Raw genomic sequence first — 18,372 nt, forward strand, 5'->3', positions numbered from 1 at the left:
AGAATGGATTCAGACTATTCTAACATGAAAAGAATAAAAATCCTCCATCCACAATTACAGATTCTTTGAAATTACTTGGTCCCTTTACCAGAGACAACGGGTTTCCCAGATGCCTCAGAAGACCAGTACGAGGTAAAGGTCCATCCATTGACCTTGGGAAAGAAAGATCAGAGCCCTTGTATGTATTTTTCAGAAGAAATAAACCACTGGTGGACAGGTCAGGGTTCAACAATAACTAGAAAGCAACATGAAAAATGGGTTGCCCAGGGGTTGGTGTCATAGCTCAGTTGTAGAGTGTTTGCCTAGCATGTGTGAGGCACTGGGTTTGATTCTCAGCACACATTTAAAAAATAAATAAAGATATGTCCATCTACAATTAAAAATATTTTTTAAATGGGTTGCCCAATACGTAAATCACAATTTATGAAGAGACTTAAGTAAAATAAAGAACTGCCTTGGGTTGATAGAACAGGAGATTAATAAGTACTGGTCCTAAACTTTAAGCTATAGACTTAAAGTATGTGTAGGCTGGCTTTTCTTTAGTCTGTATAACCTGACTTCCAATCTTACCAAGACTACAGTCCTATTTAGAATTTGAAATAAGATTCAGTATTTCATGTTGGAAATATGTATGCTACATAAAGTTTAAGGCTACTTTTATAATATTTGGGAAAGGAACACCATAGAGATTTAATTTAAAGATAAAGGTTTACACTTCGCAGTGTAAAATTTAAAAGAAAAAAACAATACAGGGACCTCCAGGAAAAGAAAAATGTTTTCTATTCTAGAACAGAATTTCCAGAAAACATTCACTAAGATAAAGTAAGAAATTATCTTCTATATATTGTACAGGCCCAAATTCAATGTTTTCATTAGAATATTCAAAAGGGGAAAAAAAAAACCTTGAAGCAGTTTACTATAAAGCAACATGTGAATGCTCACCAAATCCGTTTCTAGGCATATCTTTTTGATTAAGAGTAGCAGAAGGAGGTCTCCCAGCTGGCTCTGCTGTCAGTGGAGGGGAACATTCTCCACCACTCATGGGGGATGGACCAAAAGAGCCATTATGGCTCAGTGGACCTAAAGACCTTACTACTTTAAGGCAGCCTTCTCCCTGACACCAACCCTCACCTCCTGCTTTAGCAAATCATTCAGATTATTTCATAACCATTACACACAGAAATAAAAAGTAATTTACATACATTCTGCACCAAGAAATAAAATAGCTCCTTTTACAAAGTGCCCCCTACCTCTCTGAGGAGGATTTTGAAAATCTGGTCTTCCCAGCATAGGTTTTACAATCCCGGGTTCATCTTGACGCACTGCGATCTTTTGGGTCATTTCCAATAGTCTTGAATATTGAGAAAGAATGGACTGAATTATGAAACAGCAATCTATTCCTTCGTAGATAATATCTAGCATAACCTTAAAACACTATAAAACATATAGGAAGATACCAAAATCACATACTTCTGTCTCAAATTAGCAACTTCCCTTTTCTCTTCAGCTATAGCTCTTTCTGCAGAACGAGCTTTGAGCTATTAAAGAGAAAATATTCAAATTCAGTAGCAGTAGGCTATGCACAAAATAAAGAAAAGGGGGAAAAAATCTTACCCAATTATCATGAGCTTTCTTCTCATGCATAGCAATCTGAAAAAGACAATACATTAAAAAATATGTTTTTAGGGACTCATTATAATAGCCTATAATTGTCTATTAGATATCAAGAAATTCTGCAACTACAGGACAGTATTAATTACTACCTGGTTTTTAAACGAGTGCTTGGTTTTCTGTAATGCTTCTTCCATCTCTTCAATTCTCCGCCTAAGAATTACAACAATTGAATAACATTTGAAACATTTCTGACCATTTTCCCTTTATTCCATCAGCTATACTTTTAAAGACTTTATCATACATAAGAAAAACATTTCTATAGTTATATGAATCCAGTGTGATCAAAACTAATACTACAGGCCAGGTGCAATGCCACATGCCAGTAATCTCAATGATTGGGAAGCTGAGGCAGGAGGATCACAAGTTCGAGGTCAGTCTCAGCAATTAAGTGGGAACCTATGCAACTGAGACCCTGTCTCAAAGTAAAAAAAAAAAAAAAAGGTCTAAGGATGTAGCTTAGTAGTAAAGCACCAAAAATAAATAAATAAATAAATAAAATAAAATAAAGACCCAATACTAATAACTTCTTTATCATTTAATTGCTAGAGATTCTGAATGATAAATTATAATTTCCTTAACTGTTCATCAGTGTGTTCTCAAGTAATTCTGCTAGAAATATCTTCCTCCTTAAAACTTTTTTTCTTTTTTTCAAATTATATCCATAAAAGATTTCCAAGGTCTATCAAATGCCACACTTTTGTGGGTCTTGATACATCACACAGCAAACTGATTTCTTAAAGAATTACTACAACATACAAAACCCCCAGAACTGTTTGCATTGACCAAGTTCCCTATGGTCTTGCCCATTGGGTATAAGTAAATTTTTGTTAACATTTTTCATTTGTAAAGTTGAAATTTATTTTTTCTCCTGTGTGAATTGAATGTATTCATATCCTCTCGTTATTTATACTTCCATGCTATTTTCTTCTATCTACATAATGTAAAAAAAGATTAAAAAAGAAAGCCACCACTAGTTTATTAGACATTGACACCCTCCTTTAGAAACTGAACTCACTTGTAATTTTTAACTTCCTGTACAGCGGAAACCACCTTTTCATCTGCAGCTGACAGCCGCTGCTCTTTTTCTAGTCTCTCATATTCTTCTTGGCTCACTTTCCTAAAATAAAGCCAGTTATCAAATCAAAAGTTTCTCTCTGTGAATATCACTTCCCACAATTCTATAAAATGCTTAGGCACATAAAATAGGAATTCAAACCTGCAATTTCGTAAATCAAACTCTGGCAAATCACTTACATTTTCTAATTTTTCCTCTTAATTCTCTATTTACCAGTAAATAAAATAAATGTGAAAACAACATGTGCCCCAAGGGCAAGTCTCCTGTGTGTAAGATAATAAAAACTCACTTTACTTCAATGTGGAAGATCAGGACTGATAAACCTAACATAATTAAACATATTAGGATAAAGCAAGGGATAATTCTTTTCTCGTTTCTGCCATGGGTAGGACACTAAGTATATCTTTGTCATGGAGGAACTCTTTTCTCAATCCAAGACTGGTACCATAATAAAGATATAGTCAATCAAAGAAAAAATCTTCTAGAATATGTCTTTTAGCTATGCAATTAGCCACAGAACATTTTTCACACTTTAGATATATATTTCAAAAGAATTGCAATTAAGCAGAAAGACAAATCTGAGTTTTGATAATGTCTGTCAACCAGAAAAAGAAGCCAAACTGACCCACGATCAGAGTATTATCTACTGACAAGTTTTAACTCTGATCATGAAACTCAAGATGTTCATCTACTGAGACAAAGGTAGCCACATTTAATGATTTTAAAAATACTATTTTCTGCTATCCTTGTACTACTTTAGCCATAGTTCCAATTCAAAAGATAATTAACTTGAAACTTAATTTTCCACAAATCAGAAGAACTATAGTAAAAAAGGATTATTGATACCAAATAGAAAAAGGGGATTATATATTCTTATATAGCTTCTCATTTAATTCTTCAGCAAGTATTTTATGAGTGGCTATAATATACTAGTTACCTTGTAAGATGCTAAAGAATAAAAGAGCTCACTGTTTCAGGTATAAATGACGCCTAAAGGAATATAATAATTTCCCCCACTGGCTTAAGAAGGAATATGGAGAAAACTGAATCTTGAAGAACAGAGAGAATTTTGTTTCCAATTACCAAAGAGTTAGTCTGAGAGCACTAAGAACAATCAAAACATCTTTATAAGAATATAAAATTATGTTTGAAAGGATACAAGCTAAAAAGGCAGTGAAGATATATGTATGTGGCCAAGATCCATTAGAAAAAGGAATCTCAGAATTACAAGTAAAGCTGACACTTTAAGGTACTTTTCTCCTAGGTTTACCCACATATTGAAGATAACACAAAGATATAATGAGTCTGAACTAAGCCTTCATCAAATTCCTGGGCTTAGAGGAAAAAAGAAGTGTTTGGGGCTACAAATAAAGGGACCCTTAATAAAAGCCCTAGCCTTTGAGTTTAGATTTGAAAGTACTGCACACTTAAGTGATGAACAGGCAAAAAATCCAAAAGGAACAATACTGAAACATTGAAAAGACAAGTCATTTTTGAATTATCTTAATTGCTGACTAAGTTTGAAGTGACAATCTTACTCAAGTAACCTCAACACTTTTCTATAAGAAGATAACTTCATCTTAGTCCTCAAATTTCATGTATAATTATCACAACAATGTTAGCCAATCAAAACTGACCAGGCACTCCATAAGACAAAATTCTGTGAGAAAAAATCCCACAGAAAAGGAAACCACCTAATGGGGTTAACCGCACATGTTTTAAAATCACTGTGCTTTATATAGTCAAAAAAGTAAAGTCAAGATTATGAATTTCAGGTCTGGGAATATAGTTTAGTTGGTAGAGTGCTGCCTTGCATGCACAAGGCTCTGAGTTCAAACCCCAGCACCACAAAAGAGGAAAAAAAAGATTATGAATTTTGTCAAAGGATTAGAAACTATAAAACCAAGAAATAGTTGGGTGTGGTGACCTACATACAGTCGAAGATACTTGGAGGCAGAGGCAGAATGATGAGATTAAAGATAGCTTGGAAAGCAGTAAGACACTAGTCCCTTATGAGAAAGAGCAAGGAGTCTGGGGAGGTAGCTCAATAGTAGAGCACATGGCTCAAGGTCCTGGGTTTGAGCTGTAGTACTGAAATAGGACTGGGGTTGTGGCTCAGTGGTGAAGCACGTGCCCCACATGTGTGGGGCACTGGGATCAGTCCTCAACACCACATAAAATAAATAAAATATTGTGTCGGGCTGGGGATGTGGCTCAAGCAGTAAGGCGCTTATCTGGCATGTGTGCAGCCCGGGTTCAATCCTCAGCACCACATACAAACAAAGATGTTGTGTCCGCCAAAAACTAAAAAATAAATATTAAAATTATCTTTCTCTCTCTCTTAAAAAAATCCTATAAAAAATAAAATAAAATATTATGTCCATCTACAACTAAAATAATATTTTAAACCCTGAACTTTTTAAAATCCTAAACTCAATGAATGATTTTAACATCAGATTTGGGAAGTAAAATAAATCCTACCGCTTTTAAGACAGGTCAGAAGAAAATATCCAGAAGAAGTAAATCCAGAATGTAGGAGGCAGGGGAAATCAAATTCTAATATGCATTATTATAATCAGAAGAGAGAATGAGGTAAAATCAACATTTAGAAAAAGACTCGAAAATTCAAGAAATGTTTAATGGTCCCAAGCAACATAACTGCAAGAGGAAAAAGTGGGTGGGGTGGGGAAAACTACACCTAGGCACTTCCCAATACAACTGTTAAAAAAAGAGAGAAATGACTACAGGAACTAGGGGAGGGAGATAAGACCAAACAACAATGATAATGGACTCCTTAAAGAAAAAAAAAAATAAAACAGATGGTAATTAATTGGATATTTTCAAATTGCTAAAACTAAGGAACAGTCAAAATTCAGTAGCCAAAAGAAAGATCCTTTAAAAATGGAAACTGGTTTTAACTCTAATCATGAAGTTCATGTCAACCTAATACAGATTATAAAGGTAGCAATATTTAGTGGATAAAATACTATTCTCTGTTTATCCTTGTACTACTTTGATACACTAATCAAATCTATCATTAAAGGACAATGTTCAAATAGAATGAAAATAATTTCAAATAAGAAACCAACAGTGTAGAATGCAGAACTACAGAAACTTTAAATATGTGTATAAATTGAATGAATGTCTTGTGGAGTTCACAGTATATGAAGTACTAACATACGATGCCACAATAGTTATCTGATTCAGGAGCTACTTAAAGCCCATAAAAACAAGTAATAAACCTATTAATCTATGTCAGGTTTTTATTAAATCCAGAATATATACCAAGGCCTTTAAATTATGAGAAGATGAATAAAATTATAATTATAATTATATAATTATAATTCCATTATAATTTATGATTACATCAAGCTTATACAGGTGATGAGGAAAATAATTAAAAAATATTTAAACTATTAAAAAGATACAAGGAAGAAAAAAAGAACAGGTAATCAAATAGAAAGCAAATTCTTCATAAACCACAGGCACATATTGACATGGACAGACTTATATTTTAGAAAGTCCACTCAAGCAGCTATAGAGAAAATTACTAAGAATTTGAAATAAATTATATAAAAATATAAATAATGGAGAATGAAGACAGATGACCTAGGTTAGAAACAGAAAAGATGACACAGGCATGAACTAACATAGTACCTGGGGATGAGAAAAAAAGAGTACAAACCACAGATGATGACTGAATGAATTTTGGAGGAGTTGAGGAAAATAGTGCTACAATTTAACTGCATTACAAAGAAAATTAATTGCCATTTAGGTCATTCATATTACTAGTAGGGACAGAGAAAACAAGTGTTCTTTTGAAAAAAAAAAGTGATAAAATGAGAAATGTTTCTTTGAAACAGGCCAGGCATTTAGAACTGGCCTGAACAAAAATTTGAGATTCTAAAAAGGTCGCTTGGAGATCACAGAATTTTAGAAAAGTTAATGGAAAGGTTTCAATATTTAATGCATTAATTAGGCAACAGAAGTCAAAATACCTAAAAACAGTTAGGTCTATAAGAAGGTCTGTATATATCTTGTTAATAAATCAGGTGCAAACAAATAAAATCTGACACACAAAAAAACTATTTTTAGAGAATTCAAGTATTTTTGTGGATTAAAAACTTCAAATGAACTTCCAAAAAATAACTAGCTCCACACTGAGAAGATTAATATATAAATATATACTACAAACAAGTACTTCTGTAATCGTACCTCCTAAAATCCTTGCCAGAGTTCAATTTTTAGTGTGAACATCTGAGATACTCAAGTCCAAAACTTGTACCATCAATAAGTAAATATTATTCCTTTTTGAAGTTTTTATTCTACTAAAACATGTCATTCCAAAACACTCAGTATTTTTAAAGGTCCAGAGTTAGAGATACAAGTTCAAAATATTAGAATTACATAACTGGTCACAATGAAAGGAAATTAAAATAAATAGTGGGATCATAGAAAGGGTCTAGATCTTTGAGAGGTATTTCCACATCAGTGACTGTTAATACCAGTTTACCACTTCTTGCCTTCATATGAATTTGACAATTGATTACGATGTCCTCACAGCCTTAGTTTATGGTTCCAACTACCTCAGGACTCTTAAGACTGATGATGGAAAGAAAAATGCAACTTATAGGAAACAAAACACAAAGGAAAAAAGACAAATCTCTACTAGATAAAATTATCTGTTAGTTCACACAATGATAACAATAACAAACAATGGAAATCTTACTTTTTTAGTGCCATCTCATTTTGCTGGTAGAGTTCATTTAAAATCTCCACTTTCTGCCTAAGAGTTTTGCATTCCTCTTCCAGTCCAACTTTAGAAGACCGTAGTGAATTGCAGTCACTTTCTAATTTCTTTATTTGGTCTGTAAAGGATAAAACAGCTTATCTCTATATGTGTACAAGGACTTAAGAACTTGTTTGAGGGAGTAGTGCCAAGAAAAGTAAGAAGCATGAAAGCAAAAAGCCATTCTTTATCTTTCCAATAAATTTTTAAGTCTTTCCAACATGGCAATTTCTTCTCAAGAAGAACCCACCTTCTAGATTACATTTTGTGGACATCGAGGCTCTTAGCTTAAGTTGTAAAAGTTTTAGATCCTCTTCAACTATTGATATTGTAGTTTTTGTCTAAAAATTGCAGAAAATAGAGGTATTATTAAAAGTGAGGCACAGGAAGAATTCACAGGTACTATGGGACTCTTACAAAGAACTATACCTGAGAGACATCCATCATCTGCTTAATTTGATCTTTGATCTTCTCGTTCCGATCACCTAAAAAACAAAAGACTTTAGCTTTTTCTTTCCTTACTTTTAACTCTATATTCTCCTAACTTCCCTAAACTAAAGAATGATTGTGTTCAAACACTGGAAGAAAAAAATCAATTAAATAATTATACTGATTAGACTAATGACTTTTAAGAGAATTGCAAGCTTAGATTTAAAAAAAAAAGAGAGAGGTGAATTTCAGACTGGGGTTGTGGCTCAGTGGTAGAGTGCTCACCTAGCATGTGTGAGGCACTGAGTTTGATCCTCAGCATAAAAATAAATAAAAGTACTGTGTCTGTCTTAAAAAAAAAAAGGTGAATTTCTAGTTTGCACAACTAAAATGTTATCTATGCTATTCTTGTAAGATAAAAGCTTTTCTTCTCTCTCAGATCTATCTTCACCTGGGCAATAAGTGTCTTGTTTAGAAAGATTCAATCCTCTATTTTCTCCCTGAATCTACTACCAGGTGTGGTTTGAAATACTTGCTATATAAGCAATATCCAACTTGGGAGAAAACATCTGGAAATATTTTCCTCATCAGTAAACACTGTTACACTCCCTCTCTAGCTTTCTGATAGTCTCTAGCCTCTGTTCTCACAGCCTTAGTTTATGGTTCCAACTGCCTCCGGACTGACTGTGGACCTTAAAACCACAGAGCCATAGAGATGATGAGTATCAAAATCAAGTATCATCTGCATAAGTTAAGAAATAAATTTCTCTTACTGTACAATGTTCAATACTTAGAGGTATAGGATATGACTATTGTAGCTGCAGTGTACTTACTAGTTTTCAATAGGATAGAAAAAGTCAGTGTTCTTCACATGCCTATTGCTACATTATACCCCAACAACCCACCTCTGCCAATGCAACAGACATATCTATAGATCCAGTGATATGTGTCTACAACCCTGAAGCTTAAGAAGAAATTAAGCCAGCTGAAAAGTGGCATCTGTATACTTAATTAAAGACAGGAAACCAAAAAAGGATTCAACCTCCCTGAGACTGATCTTACCTGCTAACTCTCCATTGGTTAATTCATCTGACTCATCTCGACTTTGATCCTCAGATTCAGATTCACATTGAAACCGATTCAACTGTGTGACGTGATTAGTCAAAGCCTAGAAAAGAAGCAAAAGGTTGGAAGACTCTCGATTTTAATTCAGAAGATTTCAGGAGAATTCATGAGATGAAACATGTATTTGGAGTATAAACTTACATTAATAGTATCATCTTTTTGACTAAGAGCTACTTGTAAATCTTTCTGGGTCTTCTCAAATGATTTCATTTGTTCACTGAGCTCAGCGTGTGATGTACTCCAGTCTTTTACTTCCTGCTGCAACTGAAAAGTCAAAACACATGAATTCCTATGGGTTAGGGAGGGGTTTCTGCACTGGATATATCAGGACTACAAGACTTAGACAAAGAAATAGAGAGCCATACTCCTCGGTGGCCTGCCTCAATCGAGGGGGTTGAGACCTTGGTTAAGGAAGAGGGCAGAGTGGCCCCAACTCTCACAGCTGCAGTAAGAACATCAGAGCTATCAGGAAGTTGACCCTGTTTATTGCATTCCCCAGAAAATTGCTGCCAATTCAAATAATTTATCTCCAGCAGGAATGGCTGGGCACATATGACTGTCTCCTAAATTTAGATTCCTTATCATGTAATCTTCCCTTGGCCAGTGAATAAGTAACTATTCAAAAGAGGATCATAAAATACTTAATTTTCTGGTTTAAAAAGTTTATTTGAGGCTATGCAAGTTAATAACTGATTGACATTTGATAAGGAAAGCAATAATCCAAAAATCCAAAACAGATGGAGACCATATATATGCACTCAATTTGGGGAGCATTGTTTAAACTTTGCATATCTAGAAAAGGTACTACATGAAAATTCCTTACCTCAGAAACAGATCCAAGAAAGATACAAGATAATGATATTCACTTCTCTAGTTTACATTATGTATGACATCAAATTTTCTTTACCTGCTCTTTCTCCTTCTTAAGCATGGTATTTTCTTTCTGAAGCTGACAGCATTTCAACTTCACCTTCTCTTCACGAAGCTTAGCTTCAGTAAGGAGAATTTGAAGCTAATGAAAAACACTACAGTTAGTGAATTAATTCCAAAGAAGAAACAAAGTTATACTTTCCCAAACAAGACATCATATAGTTCTCATTTTTTGCACATTTTAGCACACCTCAAATTTTTGGTCCGCAACAAAACTAAGATGTAGTACTAATATCCGTTAGCAATAGTTGGCAGCTTTACCTCTGAAAGTTCAGAAGTATTTACTGAAATGACATCTTTAAGCTTCTCTATAGATTTCTTATTTTCCATTATCTGCCAGGTGAAAACAGAACACAAAATATGCATTAGGATTTCAGTAGAAATACTGATATATATCTGTGTGTATGTGTGTGTGTGTGTGTGTACGTACACATACATATATATACTAAAAAAGATAAACACAACAAATTTTTTGTCAAGCTATCCCATTACATTTCAGGTAAATGCAGGGGATCCAGCTTTGGACTAAGCAAAAAATCAAGAACTGAAAGAGATGAGGGAAAATGAAGTCATAAATATTTCATGGCATCCACAACCTTACTGTTTATGAGATAACCAGAAAAAAAGTTCAAAGTATAGAAAATCATAATGCAATAAGTAAATAAAATGTTTTAAAGCATAGAAAATTAACTAATTAATTACTGTTTCAAGTAAACCAGTTCAAATTAGTAATATTTTTTCTAGTGATAGAGAAAAAAATTTCCCAAGATCATTTTTAAAATTTTCTTATCTGAAGTAAAAAATGATAAAATTTAAGGAAGAATAGACTAATCTCACATACAGAAGAATTCCAAAAAAAATATAAAGATACTTGCTCCTTAAGGAAGTGGATATAAATCTGCAATCTTTGTTTGCAATGCCTGGGATTGAATCCTGGGCCTCATGCATGCTAGGCAAGTGCTCTACCATGAGCTGCATCCTGAGCTTGTAACTCTTCATACTTTAACTGTGGGCTGTGCATGGTAACTTCCAAAGAATACAATATGAAAAGGATTGGAAAGAATTTTTACAGTGGAGAAATCTGATAAATACTACCTCAGCTAGGTGATCAAGCTTACTTGGGGGTAGGATATTTCAGAACACACTCTCTACCATCTTTTGCAACTTTTATGTAATTACAGAAACTTATAGAAATTGAAAATGAAATATGTAAGTAAAATTTTTTTAAGTTGTTGTATCAGTACTTAAAAGTTCCACAAAATGGGCAGAAGTGGGTTCAACTTCCTTGACTCCTAATCTTACTTTAGTTAACAGCTGGACTAAGTTCAACTTAACCAATTTTACAAAATATTTCAAAAGCCAAATTGCAGTAATACTTAGCAGCAAAACTCTTACCAAGTCCTGATTCTTAGCTTTCTGTTCTCTCTCAGATTCTAACATAACATGAAGACTTTTAGCTCCCTCATCCAGAAGTTCTTTAGCTTTTTCAAGAAGCTTCATTTTATCCTGGAAAAAAAAGGTGTCAAGATTACTCACTCATTACATTTACTTTTGAGTTTAGAATGTAATTCCCCCCAAAGAAGGGATTTTTACCTTATAATTAGTTGCTTCATCAGAAAGAATCATATTTTGTTTCATGGTCTCTTGGACCTGTTTCTTTGATTCCTTCATCTATGTAAATAAAGCATTCAGAATTAAGATACACAAATTATAGCGCTACCATACAAGTTACTTCCAGACAAGTGACCCTTTCCAGAAGAAAGCAGTACTTAATACATATGACTGTTTAGAATTTAGATGATTTGTAGGAAATAATGAAACAAAAGTTTTAAAATATGATTTTTAAATTAAAACAGGTAGGAATGATTCAAGCTAGAACCAAGGGAGAAAGAAAGAAAAAAATAATTATACCTTCTGTTCATAATTTGACAATTTCTGCATTAGTTCTTCATTTTCTTTCATGAAATTGTTCACCTTTTTGGAAATTTGCTGTTCATTGACTAAAAGGGGAAAATACACAAGATTATTACAATCACTAAATGAAATTCAATTACTCAATCTACTAAAAGCAAAGACATGTTATATGGTACTATGAGGAAATACTTCTTAGCATAACTATTATGCTTTTAAAAAGCAATCTATGCTTATTAGCAATAAGAGTATAAAAATTATTAGAATTTAAGAAAAATATAAGAACAATGATATTTTGCTGGGTGCAGTGGTGCACACCTGTAATCCCAGTGGCTCAGGAGGCTGAGCTAGAAGGATTCCAAATTCAAAGCCAGCCTCAGCAAGAGCGAGACACTAAGCAACTAAGTGAGACTTAGTCTCTAAATATAGGGGGTTGGCGATGTGGCTAAGTAGAGTGCCCCAGAGTTCAATCCCAGAAACCCCTCCCATCCAAAATGATATTTCAATTTAAACTTATTTCACAGATGGGAAATACAGTAAAGTGTTGTAGCTTGATATTCCCCCCTTCTCAAAACACTTTCTTTTCCGAAAATGGAATCATTTAATTCTTTGCAAAGAAAAACAGAAATGAAAACATACTGATTCACATTACCATTCTTCAAATTATCTACTCAATTACTTAATTCATGATTAAATCATTAGCATAGAAATACTCTTCAAATGTAATACATCTGCATTACATCAATATTCAAAGTTAATCTGCCCCAAATTAAAACTTATCATCATCTCCCTATCCACAATTTGTTCCTCCTCTTTATCTCCTATCTCAGAGTTGGAACCATCATCATCTACTCTATTATCCATGCTAGCAACCTAGGAATAGTAAAATTTTCAGGAGGTAAAAAAGATAATAGACATTAAAAGTCACTGTATCTACTTCTAACATACATAAAACACACATCAAACACCAATACAAAGGGTTATTACAAGTTTAAGAAACCTAAAAATTTACCTTGATATACTCTATCTTTTACCTAGAAGAGAGAAAAAAGATTAAATTCGATGTCAAACATCTGCTCAATAGAAACAGCATTCCTAAAACAACAGTCAGAATCATAACCAAGTGAGAATTTAATAACATTCTGGTTCAGGATAATAATTTATAGGATTAAAAATAAGTAAAGGTTAACAAGCCTTTTAAATTTAATTGGTAGTGATATTTCATAAATAGCCTCTGACATAAAAACACTAAGATATGTACCTTATTTCACAGCAAAGATGTGTGTATGTGTGTGTGTGTGTGTGTGTGGGTATACTCAAAATCATTTACTTGACAATTCTAAATAACCAGGATAAAGTCTAGAAACAATGACTATTCAAAAGAAATCTGAGGAAACAATATTAAATGCATAATCTTTGTACTAAGATATGCCACTCTCACTCACCAGAAAACATCTTAGAACTCCAATTTAAATTTGGCTATTGGCTGAATTTAGAAACTAAGAGGCTACATCATCTTATTTCTGCAAACCACTAAATATATAGCAAGAAATCTGAAAGGAAAGACTGCTTAAAGAAAATGCACAAGCAATAAGAGAAATGACAATTAACATATTCTGGAAAGGACAAAAACAATCGTTTCCAAAAAACAGCAATAAACTACCTGATAATAAAACCTAAGCAGAATTTTTTTTAAAACATCACTAAATTTCTTTGTAACTTAGCATATTACTTGTCCTTTCAAATGTTATAAATGGTGATGGGATATTCAGATGTGTCCACGGATCATCCAGGGGATCTTCGTAACAGGAAATTGCATTCAGAAAACTCCAACACAGAAAAAAATGAACATTTCTTTAATGTCATAGCCTTGCTAACCTTTTACTCTAAATGACAACAGAGGAAAATAGGAAGTAGCATAAAAGCAGTCATCTAAGGTAGGGAGACTAAAGTTTTAAAGTCAAATGCTGAAACTGAGGAGCAACAAGCTAGGAACCACATCCCACATAACCTAGTGAAAAGAGAAACAGGTACCAGGGTTCTTGAAATGAAAGAAACAAGAGAGAGAAATATAAGATGTTTTCATGTTTTTCCCTTCTCTTTATCCTTCTATTTCCTTTTTACTTTTAGCTGAGAAAAAGTTCAATGAGATTAGAAAATTCCTCACAGGAATCCAGGCAAACGATTCTTCTATTTAAGAAGGGAATACTTTTTAAGAGATTTTACACTCAATTGTACAAGGAGAGGAAACTTATCTTAACAATGATATGTCTGAAATAATTAAGAAATCAGAAAAAGAACACTCAGATTTGAAAAGATTTGTATCCAATGTTTTTGGCCTCTTTAACTGTTAGGCTTTTCATATGCAAAATCCATTTACCTAAAATAATTTTCTTCCAATTATGTTAAATAACTATGAAACAGAATGACCTACAGTACAAACATAAGTATGTATAAGCGCATATATATATATATATGTATATATATACACATATATATACACACACACACACACACACATACATATATGTACACACATACACATAGATAGACTAATTCTGCTCAGGAAAAAAAAAACCTTAATGAACAAAACATTTAATGGATTTTTGGACAACACATAATCTATACTTCCAAATAAAAAGGGATTTTCTGTACATATGATCAAATCATAAAATCTGGGAAAAATTTATATAAAAGACTGGAAAAATTATATCATCTCCTTTTTCTCATTTTACTGTATTTCTTTGCAGCATTTCCCCCTGTTTGTATGTTTATATTAACATACAGTTCATCAACATTTAAATCTTAGTTTCTGCTTTTTTTTCCCACTTCACATTTAATTGTGAGCATTTTCTGTACCTCAAAGCTTTGAAATAAATAAATCTGCCTACTATTCCACTAATCGAGCATACAATAACCCCTAAATGAATTATGTTGTGCTAAGTCTTCAATCTAATACACTGTTCCATTGAAAAACATTACCAAAATCTTCAAAGCATAGTTATTTCTTTAAGATAGATTACTAGACATATATGCTACACAAAAGGATATTTATCTAACCTATCCCATCTTTTATCCCACTTTTAAGACTTCTGATACATATGAAACCACTGGTCAGGATGGCTGTAAGAATTACCAGTTCTACCAACTGCACCCACATTAAATTATTTTATAATGTTAGTTTGACTTAAACCACTATTTTGTGTTTTAGCAATTGAAAAAGAAAAAAAGGGGGGGGCAGTGACTATATAAAATAATCATTGTGCTTATGTGCTAAGGTATAAGTAAGTTAATTTACTCACAAGAGCAGTTCTCCAATAGAAAATGACAAAGGATACAATCCCAAAGAAAACAGTGAATACTACAGGCTTCCATGGTAGTCCATAAAAATCAGGCCCAGGTTGAGTATCATCAGGCAATGTAGTAAACAGCTTAAACAGACAAATTAGAAGAAATGGGAAACCTTAAATTTATAACAAAACAGTCACAAAGAATCATGGCAATTCTAAACCAACTTCCTCATCAGAAATCCACCTCCTCAATATTTTCCAATAGCTTCTTCAAGAGAGAGGATACTGGCAGTCTCATATTTTTTGTTCGCTTCCAGTGTTTTCAAGTATAATGAATCTAAATACTTTTTAAAAATATTTATTTATGTATCTTTAGTTTTAGGGTGGACACATTGTTTTGTTTTTATATGGTGCTGAGGATCGAACCCAGTGCCTCACGTATGCTAGGCAAGCGCTCTACTGAACCACAACCCCAGCCCGAATCTAAATACTTTAAATTGAGCATACATTTCCAGTTTGTAACAGGCCCTATATCATCACATTGTTTAACACCTGGCTAGAATCCCTCTGGATCATTCTTTTCTCTTAGATAACCTGGTTTTTATAATTTAAAATATTCATTTAAGACAAAACAAATATATGAAAGAACTAATTAATTTTATGGCAACAAATAAAAACAATAACGATATATGTATAAGATTTTAAATCTTACTTCCATTCCACTCTTATATACAGATACGTGACATGTAATTTCAGACAACTCTTGAAAACTGGCTTAGATAAACTTCTCTGAATTTAACATCCTTCTGTAAAATTCAGAGCCTAATTTTAAATGGTTGCTTAAAGGCAGTGCAGTAAACACCTGCCTACTCTTCCCTGTTTTCACCGCCCTCTACACGTAATAGGAGATAACTGTCACTTGGGCCCAATTCCCCTGCAGTCTCCTTAGGGAAAAGACCCATAGTAACATTAGCTGTTTGGATTGTTGGCTGCATTTCAGAACATACCATGAGGTTGTCACCTCTATTCCGTCAAAAAAAAAGTGCAAGTGGGGAAAGCTCAAGTACACTCTCACCGGCCTCGCTTAACCATACAGTCACGTCCTGCCTGCCTTGGGCCTGACACACTCCATTTCTCCATCGCCACGACAGTCAGTGCACCCACTCCGCCAGAACTCAGCCACCCGACAGGGGTCCCAGGAGCTCTGGGTCCCCCAGGGAAACAGTGACAGAAGGCACAGTGGCAGGTACTGAGTCCATGGTGTAGGGACGGCTGAGTGGAAGCGACGCTTCCCTGCAGAAAAGCACAGGACCCTCTCTTTCACCGTTTCCTACTTCAGTAGGACCCAGCGCAGGGGGCGGGTAGTGAGAGTGAACTTTGCCTTCCTCCACCACAGGCGCTTTCCGCCCAAGGCACATAAAACCCATCATCAGAGGAAGCCCCTGGGTGGACTGCAGTGAGCAGACAGAGGATGCTGAGGGGCGTGGCGAGGAGCAGGAAGAACCAACTGCGGAGCCCGGCGGGGGACAGCGCCGGTAGAGCCAAGCGGAAGAGTCCAAATGAAAGGACTCCAGAAGGAAAGAGGCTCACCTGTCCCAGGAACTGGGAGAGGACCGGCGATTTAGAAGGCCCTGGAGGAAGCCAGGGAAACTAGCAGAAGGGGATTATAGGCAGAGACTAGGAAAAAGGAGAAAGTCAGGCCTCCCAGCCCCTCCCAGAGCAAAACCCTTTTGTCAATGTGTTGAGACACCAGGTACCTACCTGCCCCCAAAGTGCAGACAGAAGAGGAGAAGCTTCTCCTGCTCCCTTCTAAAAGACTACTGCTCGGACTGGGCTTTCCTTCCCTGGTCATTCTAGTCCTGTTACTTTCTCCAATTGTGGATGACACTCTTTTTAAAAAGCCTTACCCTAAGGAATCATGTCATTATCACCCCACGCCGGTGGCTTCATTTCTGGATGCCACATTTTAGGGTTGCATGACTTGTGGAAAAGAACAGAATCATGAATAGCCCGAAAGGCACGTGCTAAAAATTCAAGAAATTGGGGACATTTAACTTGGGGAGGAAATGAACATCTGGGGATCTTTAAAAATCTGTCGTCAAGTTGAATATAGTCAATTCAAAAGAACAAGAATAAGCAGGAAAGCACTGAAAAAGAAGAGCAATGAAGGGTACAGGGAGGGCAGACTATATAATTAATTCATGTACCCTCGTCCAAGCCCAGGAATACATAGAGATTGTGGGACAGAATAGAGAATCCAGAAACAGAACCAACTGGACATTTGGGGTACAATAAAAGTTAGTTTGGGGAAAATAGACTTTCTAATAAGTAGCGTTACCACATGGAAAATTATAAAATTGGATTTTTCTCTACTTATTCAAAAGATAAACTACAAATGGATAAGAAACATGAATGTAAAAATAGAAAATAAAGAAGTACTAGAAAATATTAAGTGAAATTTTCTATGTATTATGAGTGGGCAAAACCTGCCTCATTGAAAAAATCTTTCCTGGCTGTATCTAAACCTGCTACAGACACACACACACACACACACACACACACACACACACACACACACACGCAGTTTGACAATGACAAACTGAGAAAAAATATTTGCAACATATTATTGTCCAAAGAATCATGTTCCTGAAATATAAAGAACATTATAAATAAAATGGCCAGCAAACCTATACAAAAATGGGCTGAAGAAATAAACAGATCTCAGGAAAAGAAATGCAAATAGCTATAACATATAGAAACATGCTCTGCTTAGCTCATAATGAACAAAATACAAATTAAACCACACCACGACACCATTTCTCACTTGCATTGGCAAGATCCAAATGTTTGACAACATACTCAGTAGGTGAGAGAATGTGGGGGAATACAAATTATCAGACACTGCTAATAAGTATACAAAATGATACAACCCTTATGAATGAGATTTGGCAACATCTCCCAAAACTGCTTATATATTTACCTATTAACTCAACAATCCCACTTTTTTTTTTAACTTTTTCAGTGCTGGGGAAGGGTATCTAGGGCAAGTGCTCTACTGCTGAGCTATAGTCCACCAGCCCTAACTTCTAAAGATACTGGGAATACAACAACAAATGTTTAAAACTTGTATTTACAAAACTATGTTATTC

General features: G+C 34.5%; 1 protein-coding gene across 1 annotated transcript in view; it reads right to left on the reverse strand.

Annotated features, from left to right (window-relative positions):
• The window catches only part of LOC144373752 (transport and Golgi organization protein 1 homolog), a 77,247-nt gene that overhangs the window by 3,634 nt on the left and 55,241 nt on the right, over positions 1–18,372 (reverse strand). The window contains exons 7-23 of the mRNA XM_078036764.1: positions 15,236–15,364; positions 12,946–12,967; positions 11,934–12,022; positions 11,616–11,693; positions 11,418–11,528; positions 10,284–10,355; positions 10,000–10,104; positions 9,234–9,356; positions 9,030–9,135; positions 7,968–8,023; positions 7,789–7,879; positions 7,479–7,617; positions 2,690–2,791; positions 1,764–1,824; positions 1,615–1,650; positions 1,471–1,538; positions 1,251–1,351 (exon numbers count right to left, since the gene is read on the reverse strand). Coding sequence (XP_077892890.1) covers positions 1,251–1,351; positions 1,471–1,538; positions 1,615–1,650; positions 1,764–1,824; positions 2,690–2,791; positions 7,479–7,617; positions 7,789–7,879; positions 7,968–8,023; positions 9,030–9,135; positions 9,234–9,356; positions 10,000–10,104; positions 10,284–10,355; positions 11,418–11,528; positions 11,616–11,693; positions 11,934–12,022; positions 12,946–12,967; positions 15,236–15,364 — 1,489 coding nt within the window. The remainder of the gene's footprint in view (positions 1–1,250; positions 1,352–1,470; positions 1,539–1,614; positions 1,651–1,763; positions 1,825–2,689; positions 2,792–7,478; positions 7,618–7,788; positions 7,880–7,967; positions 8,024–9,029; positions 9,136–9,233; positions 9,357–9,999; positions 10,105–10,283; positions 10,356–11,417; positions 11,529–11,615; positions 11,694–11,933; positions 12,023–12,945; positions 12,968–15,235; positions 15,365–18,372) is intronic.

The sequence above is a fragment of the Ictidomys tridecemlineatus genome, unplaced genomic scaffold, assembly GCF_052094955.1.
Source record: "Ictidomys tridecemlineatus isolate mIctTri1 unplaced genomic scaffold, mIctTri1.hap1 Scaffold_48, whole genome shotgun sequence".
In the NCBI taxonomy this organism is placed as follows: domain Eukaryota; kingdom Metazoa; phylum Chordata; class Mammalia; order Rodentia; family Sciuridae; genus Ictidomys; species Ictidomys tridecemlineatus.